An 18,352-nucleotide genomic window follows, 5' to 3' on the forward strand; every position below is an offset into this window, starting at 1 on the left:
ATAGCTGCCCACTGGAGAATGACTGTGTACACTCAGAACTCATATATTCATGTACAGTAACAGAACTCCTGCCTACTACGACAACTAATAATCTGACAGCCCAAACCTATAGTACCAGTTACACCGGAGAGAATCCACATAACCCAATAAGCAACAGTACACAATCTGAACAAGTGACCACACAGCAGGTAGGTATAAGCTCCACAGAACCTGAACATAGAAACTCAGGCCACCCCCAGATAAATGAAGAACCTCTAGATACACCATGCACAAGCTCTATAATACATACCTACATAGGATTATCCTTCTTCCCGATAAAGGCCAGAATTGCGAACCATTTACAATCATTCTCAAAGGAGAACCCTAAAACAAAAACTACCCTATCTAACCTAGTTAGAAATTTAAAACAAAACAAAATAGACTTTACATTAAAATGGAAAATACTAAGAAAACCCAAGTCATACAACCCAGGATCTAAATACTGCATCCTATGTAACGCAGAGGCGACCGAGATTATAACGGCGCCTAAAAAATTAAACATCCTCAATTCAAAACAAGAGATAATTTGCAGTTGTAGAAAGTTCGGGTACGTAAATGCAATTAACCCCACTGAAAATGCACCACCGGACAGGAACTAGTTTATTGCGCTTCCTTGCCGTCCATAAAATGCAACAATATCCATCACCAACTGCTTCCCCTAGTATAGGGCTATTGGACAACACTCCAAACCAATTTTGTTTTTCAAACCACTCATAAGCACTCGCGATCTGAAAAAATCGCCATAAAAACTTCAATTTTTTAATATAAAATATTAGCACACCCTCTGAATACATAACCATTACATAACTTCTTAGATAAGAGAAAAATCCAGGTTGTCCTTGACGTTCGTACATCTAAACAATATGATATAAATGCGGGGGTGCCCCAGGGTTCTATTCTTGGACCTCTATTGTTCCTGATATTCATAAATGACCTCCCCGACAACATTGCCTCTGAGATGGGTATATATGCTGATGACACTACACTCTATGGCAGGCACAACTGGAAGACGAATGAACACATTTCTAAAGAAATGGCAGAAACACTAGAGGAAGACCTCCAATCTGTAGTGGAATGGGGACAAAAGTGGTTGGTCGCGTTCAATGCTGCCAAGACTAAACTAGTTTCATTCAATAATTACAAGAAACCCTCTCTACCACCCATAGCAATGGCCAACGACTCTTTATCTGAGAGCCCATCTTTCAAACTCCTTGGCCTAACGTTCACAGGAAACATGAGTTGGAACAATTACATTGAAGGCATTGCCAGGGCCGCTGCAAGAAAGGTGGGCTCTCTCTACCGTGCTAGAAAACTACTAACACCCGAAAGTATCCTGTACCTCTATAAGGCCACCATTCGCCCATGTATGGAGTATTGCTGCCACATCTGGGCTGGTGCATCTGCTACTAGTCTATCGCTCCTTGACAAGGTTCAAAAGAGAGTCCCAAACCTGATAGGCCCTGAACTGGCATCTAAGCTTCAGCCTCTGTCCCATCGACGAAATGTTGCATCCCTCTGCCTTTTCTACAAGTATTTTAGTGGTGAATGCTCTGACGAACTGCAATCACTTGTGCCCCCACGACGTGAGCACCCTCGACAAACCCGACAGGCTGCTAAATCCCACCCCCACACTGTAGAGATCCCTAGATGTAAAAGATCTTTTTACTCCAATAGTTTCTTCCCCAGAACCGCTAGACTCTGGAATTCCATTCCAGGTCCCTGCTTCCCCAACAGTACTGACGTGCAGAAGTTCAAGTGTAACGTGAACCGACACCTTGCTGCCCAAATCCCTACATAGTACCCCAGTAGTTGTTGCCCCTGATAGTAGTCCCCTACATCAAAGTGGCAATTTGCCTTGTTTGGGGTGAAAATGTAATAAAAAAAAAAATTTTTTAAAAAATAACTTTAAATAAATTACCAACCTAGAATCGCCTGCATCTTGGCAATGCCTAATTAACAATATATCTACTTTAAACATAAGCCCTCAGACAACTTTGCCTAAAAAATCCTATCCCTGTAAATATGTACACTAAACACAACCTGTTAAACTGCAACCAAACCACCAATTAGCACACGATGCAACGAGAATATAACCTAAGCAATATAAAACCTAGGCTGAATGAAAATATAGCTTAGAAAACCTTTCCCAGGGTTAAAGACTTAAAGCCTAAATTTAGAACCATCTAACCACCACCCCTAAACCCCACTGGCAAGCCCCCCCCCCCAATAAGAAATTATTTAAAAATCAGCGCATTTGGTCTCCACTCTTCGATTTACACTAAAACTTTTAAATGTACCGAAAATATAACCTAAGAAAAGCGCCCCCGGTTCAACCCAATCTACCCCCGTCACCCATACAGACATATCCCCATCCCTCTTCTACCCCCTCGACTACCGGCCAAGCGCGTTCCTAACTCCTCACAAGCAAACACGTGTATTTTCCAAATTCCTTCTAGTTGCCACTTTTCTACCGATAATATAACTTTAATTTGAACACAGTTGAACCAGTCCAGTTTCGGTTAATTTCCATCGCAAGAGTCTCCGTTGAACAAATACAGTTTTTTTGCCATCCAAATTAGGAGGAATAAAGAATTCACCAGACCAACGCATCTACGCAAGACCATCCTAACAAAATATTTGGAGAAATATGGATCTTGCATCTCTTGGAGATTAGAACTAATATATTAAGTAGTTACGCCGATTGGATGGACCTGTGTTTCGTGTTCATAAACGAGAAAGTATGTATTCAAATTTCTAGACCTTGCTTGTTCATAAAAACATAAATTTGATGGCCTTTATAATAGAACTTCAAGAAATTTAAAGTTTTAAGGTGGACTCTTGAAACTATCGTCCCCAGTGAAGCAATCCTTTAATTTAATTTAAACCCAAGGGCTTTTTGTTCACCAAACTCTTATGCTTTCCCGGCTTATTCTACATCTATTTTTTTTTATATATTTTTAAAAATCTATTTTTATCTGTGTTTGTATATATGGATATATGTTTGTGTATATGCGCATGTGTGTGTGTGTATATATATATATATATATATATATATATATATATTTCATAAGTTTTGGTTTCGGTTTCGATTTAAGCTGACTCACCCCAAATCATGGATATATATATATTTTTTTTTTTTCTTTTATTTTACTTTATTTTTTACGGGATCACTTACCCCTCACTCCACAACCCCATTTTCCGCTGCTCTGACCCCCTCACTTGTCTGTATCCCTTTCTTTTACACACCCCTAATAATTATTATTAACAGTATTATCATTATTATTAGTAGTAGTCGTGGTGGTGATGGTGGAGGTAGTGGTAGTAGTATTGTTACTACTATCTTTATTATTATCATTATTATTACTGCATTGTTTTTTAACGCTATTACTATTGTTATTATTATTATTGTTTTTATCATTATTATTATTATTATTATCATCATCATTATAATTGCTGTTATTATTATTATCCCCGTTATTATCCCCATCATTGCTCCCATAATATCTTCATATTTACTGTTATTAACATTAACTTTTAATTTACTTTTATCACAACTATTGGTAATATTATCTTTAATGTTTATTTTTAATGTTTATCTTTAATTTTTTCTTTATCTTTATCTTTATTTTTATCTTCAATTTTACTTCTATTATATTTTCATCTTTATTATTACTACTATTATTATAATTTTCATTATTATTATCTTTAATTACCCTACTATTATTTGGTATATTTTTACCACTCTTATAAGAAGTAATGGTCTTCTTACTCCTCCACTTTTCCATCTATATGTATTCTTAACCCTTTGCATCAAGTTAAATGCACTCATAGTCATTGCCATCCTAATCTCCGACCGCCCCCTTATAATCATACTCCCTATATCATAACGGAAGGAACTTATAAATATATTGCCGCATATTACCTTTCAATTTTACAACCTTGCATAACCCCCCACCCCCAAATTATAAGCGATTTTATAGCCGCCATTTGCCGTTTAGGTCGCACCAATCAAAATTATCACTCCATAGAAAATAGACACCTCACAAACCGTTATTATAAATTACCACGCAGCAACAATACACCCCCAATTAAACCCTAATACATATACCCCTTAATCTTAATACTATGTTAAAGACCATATATAATCTTATATATCATACTATATATAACAAGCTTCTCTTTATTTATTTAGAATTCAATAAAGGTTTTTTTTCGTCCCTAATGAACCCTACGCTACCTAGCACCTTCTCTACTCTTCTAATGAGAAGCATTAGGCTTCGAAATGCCCTGGCATAAAGAGTCCTTTCTATCCCCCAAATTTTGCCTGTATTCCATTATTCAATAACTGATCCGTTCTATATCTACCAATATATAGTTTTGTGTCTTCATTTCATACTATTGTTGTCCTATTGTATAAGTTCCAATAATTATTGTTGAGCTTGGCATTATCCGGATAAGTTTCCTTTTGTGGAATTTAACTTTCTCTTTTCCTCTTACGCATTAAGATATATATATATATATATATATATATATATATATATATATATATATATATATATATATATATATATATATATATATGTTATTTGATTTTGTTTTTGAGGTATTTTTTAAATTAATTCAATTATTTATATGAAAGTGCATTTTTACCTAAATACGAGTTGGGAATAATTTTCCCTTTGACTAATTTGGTACTCCCAAATGGGAAGCGCCATATATATATATATATATATATATATATATATATATATATATATATATATATATATATATATATATATTAATATGATTATTCACTGACACGTGCTTAGTCGTCTACGACTTATCAGAATGGCTGAATCTCTCTCTCTCTCTCTCTCTCTCTATATATATATATATATATATATATATATATATATATATATATATATAATTCTTTTAACTTTCTTGAAGTTTTACATTTGGATTTTACCATCACTGGATATTTTATCTTCCACCAGACTATCCATTCATGTTTAATCACCTTTTTCTTCACCATATTCCCTCTGCTTCACTTTTTTTGTTTTCAAGTAAGATCTTTAACTTACTTGTTGTTTCATCAAATACTTCTGCATGCAAAATCCGATCCTGCATTTTGCTAATTCCTACCCTCTGATGAGAAGGAGAGTATTTCTTCAAAACTCCGCGGATTAAGGACTATCCATTTATCTAGTGTTTCCTTTTCAGATTAAATATGTTTTTAACTCATTTCCAAGTGTTTTTAAACATATTTTATTAACTGTTTGTTCATATATATATATATATATATATATATATATATATATATATATATAATTTGGATCTCACCAGATTCAGCAACTCCGTGTCATTGGGAAATTATATTTTAAAAACTAACGGAAGACTTAAAATTATGATTAAAAACGTTTAAAATAAAGTCAACGTTTAAAATAAAGTTAACAAGGTGAAGAAAAGAAAAAAATTGGGAAGTCAGCTGACCGGTTTCGCCCTCACTTTCTCAAAGTTGTATTGTTGCGTTACATTATGTATGGGGTAAAAAATTTGGGGGAAAGCGATTGGAATGCACCAACGTTATATTACTCAAAGATCCTAGAGACTAATCACGCCCGGGGGTCCTTACTACACCACCTTTCTACACCTGGAGAACACCGGGTACCTCACTAGTATATAGTAATTTAAGGAGATAAAGTGTCAAATTACATAGGAGCTTTATTACATTATCAAGTCAATAAGTGTTACAGAAAGAGAAATAAGGGAGAAATCTCTTTAGGCCATGCCATTTCAAAGCTAAATGCTTTTCGTCAGAAGAGGAGAAAAAACGGGCATTATCTATCTTCTTCTATCATATAAAAGAGAGTCATCTGTGTGTGTGTGTGTGTGTGTTCGTATGTTCGCTAAAAACTTTTGTCATCCGCATCAAACAGGTGCGAACGTGGTATTGTTCGAAAGATCAATCTCTCAGGCACATAATATCGAAAATTTAGGAAATATCGACAGTTATTTCGTCTTGAAATGTCGTTTTGTTTGAAGTGGGGTCAGATAAAACCCTTGATTTCGATGCAGTTTGCAAAGCAGGCATGTGTGAATGGTCGTTTCGTTCTTTCGTTTTAAAAAGCTAAATTAGCAGCGACATGACATCTGTGTTATCATAGTCATGTTCTGTGCTTTTAAATATATTTTACTCCATTTCTTCTGTTTGTTATTCTATGACCAGAAAAACTCAATATGTCTGTCAGTCTGTTTATGTCCATTTTATTGCTTGCAAATTTTGCTTTCGTTTTCCATTCTGCCTGATGGCACCCAGGGCACAATTTTTTTTTTATCACAAATATATATTATAAATAAAAATATCATATTTAAGCGGATTTCACGACAGGGCAACGCCCCCTCCTCCTCCGCTGTCTCAGTTTTTTTTACGATCGGGCAATGCCAGGCACCTCACCCCCCCCCGTTCTTGGTTAGTTTGCATCCAGTAGGCGGCACTTTTTTTTTGTTGTTGTCGGTTTCCCTTTTTATTTTTTTTTTACGACTGCCCCCCCCCCCTCCCGCTAGTACAAATATAAAGGCAAAATCAACTTTGAAAACATTCAGATTAAAGATGGAAATACTTTTTAGATTAGAATTGAAAAACTTATTTTATAGTGGGGAGGGGGGAAGGGGCGATGTGATGAGAATTAAAGAAAGAACTGAGCAATAAATCCGAAAAGAATATATATATATATATATATATATATATATATATATATATATATATATATATATATATAATTTAAAGGTTAGAACAATAGTCTAAAGAGCTGAGTGTATTTTAATGTAACAGTGAAATTACTAGTTTAATTAAAATACAGGAAATAGAAAGTGCTCGTTGTAATTTAGATATATAATGAGCTCGATAGTTAAATGTCCTAGAGCTAATTCAATTATTGTACATAACTTGATGTATACCACAATAAAAAGCATTGTTTTCCGAAACGATCGTACAGATAATTGATTTTGTTGTTGTTCCTTCTTATGAAACGGATTTTTAATTTAATTATAATTTGATTTTTATATTTTAAATTATCAATCACATTACTTAATATATATATATATATATATATATATATATATATATATATATATATATATAATAAATCCGAAAAGAATATATATATATATATATATATATATATATATATATATATATATATATATATATATATAACAACGTAAGGATACAATTGTGAGGGATGATCTATCGATTTTAGTTTTACCGATAGGTTAAACTCGATAGATATTCACTATTTTAGTATTGCTATCAGCGGTAGAATATTTTTCTTTAAAGAAAATCAAATAAAAAAAAGCCAATTGAAAGAATTTTTGTTGACATCGGAAAATAGACACAAATTTTTCCGATTCCCCCCCCCCTTTTCCGATAGCGATTCCAATACCCCCCCTCCCAAAAAAAAGAAATTCCGATTTTTTCGATTCCGGATTCCGATTCATCGATCGACCATATATATATATATATATATATATATATATATATATATATATATATATATATATATGTGTGTGTGTGTGTGTGTGTGTGTGTGTGTTAAAAGACTGGCCACGAGTAAGAGGTTTATTATCGCCTGACGATATCGTTTTTTAGATTAAAACAGTAGATTTATTGTAGCGACTTATGGTAATTTTGCTTACCTAAATTGAATAAAGTAATATCCTGCTCTTTTTATTGAGCACTATTAACGACCTCGTTGAAATTCAATGGTTTTTACTACTGAGTATTTTAAACCTAGAATATATATACATATATATATATATATATATATATATATATATAACAAGATGAAGTACTAAGGATTTTTTTAATGTATAAAAATATACACATTAAAAAAAAACCCTTTAAAAATTGTTATAAAAACTTAAAATTAAAAAAAAAAAAATCAAGAATTTCAAAAAAGTTCACAAATAAAAAAAAAAACTTTCGATAAAGTCCTAATAAGAACAAGTGAAGCACATTGAACGAGGCATAAAAAAATGACTAAGTTCAGCCCCCCCCCCCCATTTAGCACCAAAAGTCCCCAGAGGACGTCAGATCCTGGTGAAAATCAACAAACGGTACAGTAAATTTGAGTTCTGTACCATGCAAAAAAAGAAATGACTAAGCGTTTTTTTTTTTTACAAAGGCATCGCCACTTATCAAGGCCCAGAGGTCACTCGAGGATAAGGGCTCATCACCATGCAAGACTGCTAAATAGACATACTCAGAAAATTTTGGACAAATATGGTAAAATAGTCCCAAAAATGGAGTGTTTTTATTAAGCCCTAAAAGAGTCCCTGGGACACACCCAAGAGTTATCACGAAGTATAGACAAACAAAATTATATAGAAATCCGTTAGTTACAACTTTTTAGAAAGTTTTCTAAAAATCCAAGGCATCAATTTGTTTTTAATAAGCACAAAAGTGTCAATTGTAGCCATTTTAACCCAAAACGCAGCCCTAGGTACGTTTTGGGTTATATAATTTTGTTTGTTTATACTTAGCTATAACTCTTGGGTGTGCCCCAGGGACTGTTTTAGAGCTTAATAAAAACACTAAATTTTTGGGACTATTTTACCATATTTGTCCAAAATTTTCTGTGTATGTCTATTTAGCAGTTTTGCATGGTTCTAAACTCAAATTTAAATATGTTAAGACCTTGAGGACATTTGGGGCTAAATGGCGCGGGGGGGAGGAGCAGTGATGGACTTAGTCATTTCTTTTTTTTTTTGCATGGTGCAGAATTCAAGTTTACATATGTTAAAGCCTAAAACTGCACCGGTTTGTTCATTGTCACCAGGATTTGACGTCCCCTGGGGACTTTTGGGGCTAAATGGAAGGGGGGGATGCTGAACTTAGTCATTTTTTTGTGCACGCAGGGGAACTATGTCTGCTTCACTTGTTTTTACTTCAACGGTCCCACAATCATCAAAATGGTAGTCCTTGCGAGAAGTTGGCAGGCAGTACATGATAATGTAAGAAAACATAACACAGAAATCAGCATTAGTGATCTTCACTTGTTTTTCTCCCTCAAGGAGTAAGGATTAACAAAAAAGATGACATTGAAGACGTTCTTGAATTTGCACTGACTCCATGGTGTAATTCTGCGTACGATGATGAAGTTTGGATTCACCAACAAGATGGTGCGACAAGACACACTGCTCTTGTAATACAGCAGCAGATTAGAGACACTTGTCCGTCCTGGATCAGAAAAGAAAAATGGCCCTCCCCATTAGCTGATCTTCATATTCTTGCTTATTTGGTCATTCCTAAAAAGTGAAGTCTGCCTTACTCATTGCAAAATATTGAAGCTTTTAAGATAAAATTGAACAGTATAACTGGAAATGTTTTCTCAATAATTCTCTTTGATATGCTCATAAGAGTTGTGGTTGATGGGCAGAAATCAGAGGCGCACAGTATTGATGCTGGAGTCCTCCAAGGGGCCATCCTGGGCCCAACTTTCTTCCTGATCTACATCAATGATCTCCCAAAACACATACTTAAATCATTCGGTGACATCTATGCTGATGACACGACCATCTATGGCAACACATCAAAGGCCGTAAATGACAAAGCTCTCTCTGATTCTCTCTCCTCTGATCTTGAGTGCGTGGTACAGTGGGGAAAAGGTGGCTGGTTACTTTTAATGCTTCTAAAACTAAGCTCCTATCTTTACATCATCAACGCTCTGATCTCCATCAAGCATCAATTGAAACAGGTGGCTTTCGTCTTGGGGAGGCTTCATGTTTTGACAAGCTCCTGGGTTTGACGTTTACTCCTGATCTGAAATAGAACACGTATATCAAGTCTGTTGCTCGGGCTGCTGAGAAAATGGTAGGATCCTTCTACCGCTCCAGAAGATATCTCACTACTGACGCAACTCTCTATCTGTATAAAAGCCAAGTACGTCCAAAGATGGAGTACTGCTACCACATCTGGGCTGGATCTTGTAAAAACAGCCTATCCTGCTTTGACAAAGTACAAAATAGATTTCGTGGCTTAGTGGGGGATGCCCTTTTCTTTTCTGTGCAACCTCTCTCCCACAGAAGAGACGTTGCGAGCCTGTCTTTGTATTATCATTATTTCCATGGCAAGTGCTCGTCCGAGCTTCAATCTCTGGTCCCCCTCCCCTCGCCAATCTTTCATGATAAACACCCGTCTAGCTAAAACCACTGTCAATAATTTCCCCCACTCTTTATCTGTGCCTAAATCAAAACGTAGATTCCATGAACTATCGTTTGTTCGCGCGTGGGAAGAGAAGTGAGTAATGTAGTGGAAATGAGAATGATAGTCCAGCGTGTAGACAAAGACATGTTAGCAGTCAGCTACGCGGAGGTGTTCTCAGGGACAAGTTGTATATATAGAGAGAAAGATTGAGGATGTCAATCCAGTTCATGGAGAGAGAAAGCGTATAAAGTGTACGTACGGTTTGTTAGCTTTTTGCCCCCCCCCCCTGAGAAGTGCACGCCTGTGGAACTCTCTTCTGTTTGCCTGTTTCCCACCTGACTACAACTTGGATATCTTCAAGTCTAACATAAACAAATTCCTGATTAATCACCCCCTTAAGCAAGACACTTTATCAAATCTCCAATACCAACTATTACTACGATATTATCCCATTAATTACTCGGCCTCGATAAGTGATGATCCCCCATCTAAAAAACCCTTATCCCTGAGTGGCTTCCGGGCCTTGATAAGTGGTGATCACTGTGTAAAAATAAAAAAAAATAATAATGAAAAAAAAGAACAACAAATGCTGGGAGAAAATACTCTTAGATGTTGTGTGTGGTGCTATAGAGGATTTCTTCAAAGGACTTCCTTGAGTTGATTGTTTTTGTTTTACGGCATATCAACCCTTTTCATGCTATTTAATGCCGAATCTAGTGATTTTGAAGAAAAATTTTTTAATAGAATATATTTGTAATTTTCAAGTGGGTTTCTATTCAACCCACAGTTGGGACCCTAACAGGTACTACCTCTCCGGGTCAGAATGGATCTGGAAGCAATGGCAATTAAAGGGTGGCTGCACAATCTCCAAAGCCCGCAAGCTGGGGCCTCACCATTGGATATAGTTTAAGGTCATATCCAGAACCTTCCTTGCGTAGTGAAGGTTCGAGTTAAACATTTTGAATAATACTTCTGCCATTTTATTCCTTCAGTATTTGCTAACCATTTTCTGTAATTGGGTTTTGTAATAAATTATTTTGTTGGGATAAATCTTAGTTTTATTTTGGATCGCTATTTATGCCTCACTTTCATTAAATGTTTTTTGTTTCAATATTAATATTTTATTCTTTCAATGTTTATATTATTTTAATTGGATTCCATTAAGATGAGTATCATTTATTAATTTTATTCATTGCAGACTTTTATCCTGCGCGAGCCTTTTCTAGTGTCACACAAAAACATTTCAAGCCAGATTACTTGTCACAAACATACACGCGCACGTCCACACACGTACATACATTCACATTCGCGTACATACACTCACATTCACGTGCATATACACACATGCTAATGTATACACATGTACTCACATGTACGCACACGAACGCACACATGGACGACGTCACTTCCCCTTTCAAAGGAAATCCACACATGTGCAAAAGACCACCGGAAACAACTATAAAAGCAAGAGACAAGCTGTTTCCAACCCTTTTCAGACCAGCTTCCAAGCTGGGCGGTCTATGGACCGACAGCGTGCCTTTTCGGCAGGTGCGTGCATGCACGTGCCTCACACCACCTGCTACCATGTGGGGCAAAAAGCTAACAAACCGTACGTACACTTTATACGCTTTCTCTCTCCATGAATTTTTTTTTTTATTTTTACACAGTGATCACCACTTATCAAGGCCCGGAAGCCACTCAGGGATAAGGGTTTTTTACATGGGGGATCATCACTTATCAAGGCCGAGTAATCGATATAATAATATCGTAGTAATAGTTGGTATTTGAGATTTGATAAAGTGTCTTACTTAAGGGGGTGATTAATCAGGAATTTGTTTATGTTCTTGAAGGCATCCAAGTTGTAGTCAGGTGGGAAGCAGAAGAGAGTTCCACAGGCGTGCACTTCTCAGGGGGGGGGCAAAAAGCTAACAAACCGTATGTACACTTTATACGCTTTCTCTCTCCATGAACTGGATTGACATTCTCACTCTTTCTCTCTATATATACAACTTGTCCCTGAGAACACCTCCGCGTAGCTGACTGCTAACATGTCTTTGTCTACACGCTGGACTATCATTCTCATTTCCACTACATTACTCACTTCTCTTCCCACGCGCGAACAAACGATAGTGACCCGAACATGAGATGAACACACATTTCCTTTTCTTTCTACACCACCAGTCCCGCAACAAATGATGGTTACACCCGAACGCGGACATGAACACGTGTTACACATAAAGCATTCACTTTTCAACAGTAAATAAACGACACGTTTATCTTATCCATCAATTGAGTTTTTGTTTCCTTCTTTCCATTTGTTTCATTATTTTTCTTTTGTAACGGGATTAGGATTTATATATCCTAGTCCTCTACAATCCTCATCTTTTTTTTTTTAAGTTGTTGTTTCGTGACATTTCGGACAACTATTCGTCTGGCCTTTGTCAGGTGGTAACTGCGATGGATAGGGCCCCTGAATCTCCTAACTGCATCTTCCGTAGTTGCTGTCGTCTCATCACGTATTTGCCACGTAATCCTCAGGCTGGCTTTGGGTAGGATTGAAACCGCTATCTTCAGACAATTCTTATCTGGAACCGTAAAGATTCAACGTCTCTATCCACTGCGCCAAGGGCCCCGATGAATGCAGTTAGGAGATTCAGAGTTCCTATCCCATCGCAGTTATCATCTGACGAAGGCCAGAGGAATAGTTGGCTGAAACGTCGGGAAACAACATCTAAGAAAAGATGAGGATAAAAGTCCGCAATAAATAATACTCATCTCAATAATGAATTCCAATTAAAATAAAATTTACCTGTGTTATATATTTATCATTTTTTTCATGATTCTTTCTTCGTTTTAATATTTTTCTTTTTGATGTACAAATATATGCAATTGGAGAATACTAGCAGAGAGACCTGACGTTGCCCGCCATTGCCTTTCACACTCCCATATTTTTATTGTCATCGAAATCTGTCAAGTCGCCATTTTTAAATCAAATTGATTCATTGTGTACTCTGAAGGAACCAAACTGAAAAGAAACTTCACCTGCCTCCCTGCAATTACTTAGTCCACAAAACATTTTAGTCTTAGTTGCAGCATAGAAAACCTACTGTTGATTTTATAAAAATATTTTTATATAATGCCTTGAATTTAAGTTTAAAATGCAAAAGTCAAGTATTATAGTCCAATTTTGATCTAAACAGAAACATTCATTTCAAACGCGCTCTTGTCATATAAAGGATCTTACTGTTGATTCTATATTTCGGGCCTTTCTACTTGTGCAGTGGTAATGGCTTGAATTTAAGTTTAAAATGCAAAAGTCAAGTATCATGGTTCAATTATGCTTTGAACAGAAACATTCATATCGAACGCGTCCCTGTCATATACAAGAAGCTGCTGCTGAATTTATATGCCGAGCCTTTCTGCTTGTGCGGTAAAAAATTATATGAAATTAATGGTAGATTTAACGTTGAAAGGTAAAAGTCATTTTATTTATTGATATTAAAATTCAAAAGTGAATATGAGTCATTTTATTTATTGGTATTAAAATTTAAAAATTAATATTAGTCATTCAATTTATTGATATCAGAGTTTAAATGTATATATTAGTCATTTATTTATTGGTATTCAAATTTAAAAGTCAATATTAGTCGTCTAATTAATGCTTACTAAAATTTAAAAGTTATTATTATTCATTTAATTTATTGATATCAAAATTTAAAAGTTAATATTAGTCATTTTATTTATTGAATTAAAATTTAATTTTTTTTTTTTATTATTACATTTTCACCCCAAACAAGGCAAATTGTCACTTTGGTATAGGGAGCTACTATCAAGTGCAGCAACTACTGGGGCACTATATGGGATTTGGGCAGTAAGATGTCGGTTCACGTTACACTTGAACTTCTGCATGTAAGTACAGTCGGGGAAGCAGGGACCTTGAATGGAGTAGAAAGATCTTTTACACCTAGGGATTTCTACTGTGTGGGGGTGGGATTTAGTTGCCTGTTGGGTTTGTCGAGGGTGTTTACGTCGTGGGGGCACAAGTGTCTGCAGTTCGTCAGAGCATTCACCATTAAAATACTTGTAGAACAGGCAGAGGGATGCAACGTTTCGTCGATGGGACAGAGGCTGAAGCTTAGACGCCAGTTCAGGGCCTATCAGATTGGCGACTCTTTTTTGAACCTTGTCTAGGAGCGAGAGACTAGCAGCAGATGCACCAGCCCAAATGTGACAACAATACTCCATACATGAGCGAATGGTGGCCTTATAGAGGTATAGGATACTTTCAGGGGTCAGTAGTTTTCTAGCACGGTAGAGAGAGCCTACCTTTTTCGCAGCGGCCCTGGCAATGTTTTCAATAATTGTTAATATTACTCATTTTATCCATTGTTATTCAAATGTAAAAGTTAATTAGTAATTTTAATTATTGGTAACAAAAACTAAAAGTTAAAATTAATCATTTTATTTATTTGTATTAAAATTTAAAAGTTAATATTAATCATTTAATTTATTAATATTAAAATTTAATAGCTAATATTAGTCATTTTATTTATTGATATTAAAATTTAAAAGTTAATATTAATCATTTTATTTATTGGTATAAAAATTTAAAAGTTAATATTAGTCATTTTATTTATTGATATAAAAATTTAATAGCTAATATTAATTTGGGTTGACGATATATTACTCGCTTCAAACTGTGACAACACTTTAAAAGATGTTAAAAATGAATTAAATAAAAAATTTAAAATGGCAGATCTTGGACGACTGTCATGGTTTCTCGGTATAAAATTTACCTGTGAAAATGAAACTATGACTATGAACCAATCACGATTCATTGAAAAAATTCTGCTCAAGTTCGGAATGCAATATTGCAAGCCGCGTTCAACTCCCCTTGAAATTAAAAAAAAAATTAAAAGTTAACATTAATCGTTTGATTAATTGGTATTAAAATTTAAAAGTTAGTATTAGTCATTTTATTTATTTATATTAAAATCTAAAAGTTAATATTAATCATTTTATTTATTGTTATTAAAGTGTAAAATATATTATTAGTCATTTTATTTATTAGTATTAAAATTTAAAAGTTATTAATAATCATTTAATTTATTGTTAATAAAATTTAAAAGTTAATATAAGTCATTTTGTTTATAGATATTAATATTTAAAAGGTTATATTAGTCATTAATTTATTGTTATTCAAATTTGAATGCTAATTTTAGTCATTTTAATTATTGGCACTAAATTTTAAAAGTTAATATTAAACATTTTGTTTATTGGTATTAAAATTTAAAAGTCAATATTAATCATTTTATTTATTGGTATTAAATTTTAAAAGTTAATATTAAACATTTTGTTTATTGCTATTAAAATTTAAAAGTCAATATTAATCATTTTATTTATTTGTATTAAATTTTAAAAGTTAATATTAGTCATCCATTTGTTGATATTATAATTTAAAAGTTAATATTATTAGTTTTATTTATTGGTATTAAAATTTAAAATTTAATATTAGTCATTTTATGTATTGGTATTCAAATTTAAAATCAATATGTGTCATTTTATTTATTGGTATTAAATTTTAAAAGTTAATATTAGTCATTTTATTTATTAGTATTAAATTTTAAAAGTTAATATCAGGCATTTTATTTATTGGTATTAAATTTTAAAAGTTAATATTAGTCATTTTATATATTGGTATTAAATTTTAAAATCAATATGTGTCATTTTATTTATTGGTATTAAATTTTGAAAGTTAATATTAGTCATTTTATTTATTAGTATTAAATTTTAAAAGTTAATATCAGGCATTTTATTTATTAGTATTAAATTTTAAAAGTTAATATTAGTCATTTTATATATTGGTATTAAATTTTAAAATCAATATGTGTCATTTTATTTATTGGTATTAAATTTTGAAAGTTAATATTAGTCATTTTATTTATTGGTATTAAAGTTTAAAAGTTAATATTAATCATTTCTCGATGTATATAAAGTAATTTTTTACATTTCTTTAACAAGGTTATTAGTATATAAAAACACGAACAGGGGAGACCCGATGTTGCCCGGGATTGAATGATGATCAACGAATGTTTCACACTCTCATATTTTATTGTCATCGAAATTGGTAAAATTGCCCATTTTTTAATCAAATCAATTGATTGCCTATTCTAGTAGAGGACCCATCCTGGTGCACCGGAAGAAAGCTTCCCACGCCTCTCTGTGGTGACTTAGTTTACAATACATTGCAGATTACATTTCATGGTAGACAACCTACTGTTGATTTTATGAAATTAAGTATTTAGTTGTGCTCTAAACAAAAACATTCATTTCAAATGCGCCTTTTCATATCAAAGAACCTACTGTTGATTTTATACGTCGAGTCTTTCGGCTCGTGTGGTAATAAAACTTCTCAAATGCATTTGTGATGTTAGGCTGTGTAAGGTGTTAACTTTAGTCAAAATCGCCGGTTCGTTCTTTCATCGGATTGTTTTCGATTATCGATGATTATCAAATACATTCCAATACAAACATATCTAAGAACACTGCCAGATACATAAAGTACATTTTCTGAAATTTTATAAAAATCGGCCCAGCCGTTTTGGAGTCCGTAAGGAACGAACACACACACACACACACACACACACACACACACACACACACACACACACACACACACACACACACACACAAAGTTCCTTTTATATGATAGATAGATAGATAGATAGATAAAAGTTATTTATTTATTTATGAACTGCTTTCTCGTTCCGTCGTTGATATTAAAAGTTATTAAAACAAAACTCTTAATACAGTATAACTCGGATATAAGATACCTTTCTCGGTGGGGAGGCTCTTATATCCGGGTTCTTATATTCGGGTTACATTGTACATTACCACAGGCTCTAATTTGGGAGCGGAGAACATCTCTTATATCCGGGTTGCACTGTATATACAGCGATGGATATAGGATCGACTTTATGTAGCACGTGCCCAACAGGTTAATAGCTTAACACTAGAAATACATGTAAAAAAAAAAAATACTCTTACCGATACTTTTTCGTATTTACTGTTGTCCGAGTTGCCGTTTGTTCGTCGTTTTGGTCACTAGCGCTCTCCATGGCACAACTTAAATGTTTATCACAGACAATAATAAACGATAGATGTTCCCAAGGAAGCAGAAAGAGGATTTTATGTCGACTGTCGTTGGCCCACCGTCAGAACTAGAATTGAATCCGCGTGAAAGAACCCGGATGACCATAAAAATACAAGTGGGCAGTGACTACTTGTCTTTCTGACGCGGAAATGTGACATTGTTTTAGAAATCACTTAAGACCGACACATTGTTATCTTTAAAAGCGGTGACCTTTCATATCTGTCAGAGGTGCAAGCTATGTACCTTTGTAACACACACACACACACACACACACACACACACACACACACACACACACACACACACACACACACACACACACACACATATGATAACTTCATTTAATCACATAAATTAATATACGAAGATATACTTTTATGCGTAAATTTTTCAGTATTTACTTCAACAGTGCTCAATACATAGGTAGAGCTAGGTAGTAAGTTATGAAAATATATATGCCAATTAAGCTACACAGAATATTCCGGTCCTGGATATGACCTAAAACTATATCCGATGGTGAGACCCCACCTTGCGGGCCTTGGGGAGTGTGGAGCCACCCTTTAATTGCCATTGCTCCCAGGTCCACTCCGACCCGGAGTGGTAGTACCTGTTAGGTCCCAACTATGGGTTAAATAGAATCTGACTTTAAAAAAAAATATACTCCATTAAAAATCTTTCCTCAAAATAACTAGATTCGGCATTAAATAACCTGAAAAAGGTTGATATGCCGTAAAACAAAAACAACCAACCAACCAACAGAATATTCCGCGTTTCATTCTCGTGAGAATTCGTCAGGCATAACTTTGCATATATATATATATATATATATATATATATATATATATATATATATATATATATACAGTGATGATCATATTTATTGGCACGGTAAAATAAAAGTTAAATTTTGTCTAATAAATTCTAAAAAAGGGATTAAATTAAAGAAAATAACAAAGTATATTATGTATTTT

At 34.1% G+C, this 18,352-nt stretch overlaps 1 protein-coding gene across 1 annotated transcript in view; it reads right to left on the minus strand.

The window, feature by feature from the left end:
* LOC145263231 (N-acetylated-alpha-linked acidic dipeptidase 2-like) overlaps window positions 1-17,467 on the minus strand; it is a 544,830-nt gene extending 527,363 nt beyond the window's left edge. The window contains exon 1 of the mRNA XM_080120318.1: window positions 17,276-17,467. Coding sequence (XP_079976444.1) covers window positions 17,276-17,346 — 71 coding nt within the window. The 5' untranslated portion in view covers window positions 17,347-17,467. The remainder of the gene's footprint in view (window positions 1-17,275) is intronic.
* Window positions 17,468-18,352: the final 885 nt, after the last annotated feature.

The sequence above is a fragment of the Euprymna scolopes genome, chromosome 38, assembly GCF_053919585.1.
Source record: "Euprymna scolopes isolate OS-2025 chromosome 38, ASM5391958v1, whole genome shotgun sequence".
In the NCBI taxonomy this organism is placed as follows: Eukaryota; Metazoa; Mollusca; class Cephalopoda; order Sepiida; family Sepiolidae; genus Euprymna; species Euprymna scolopes.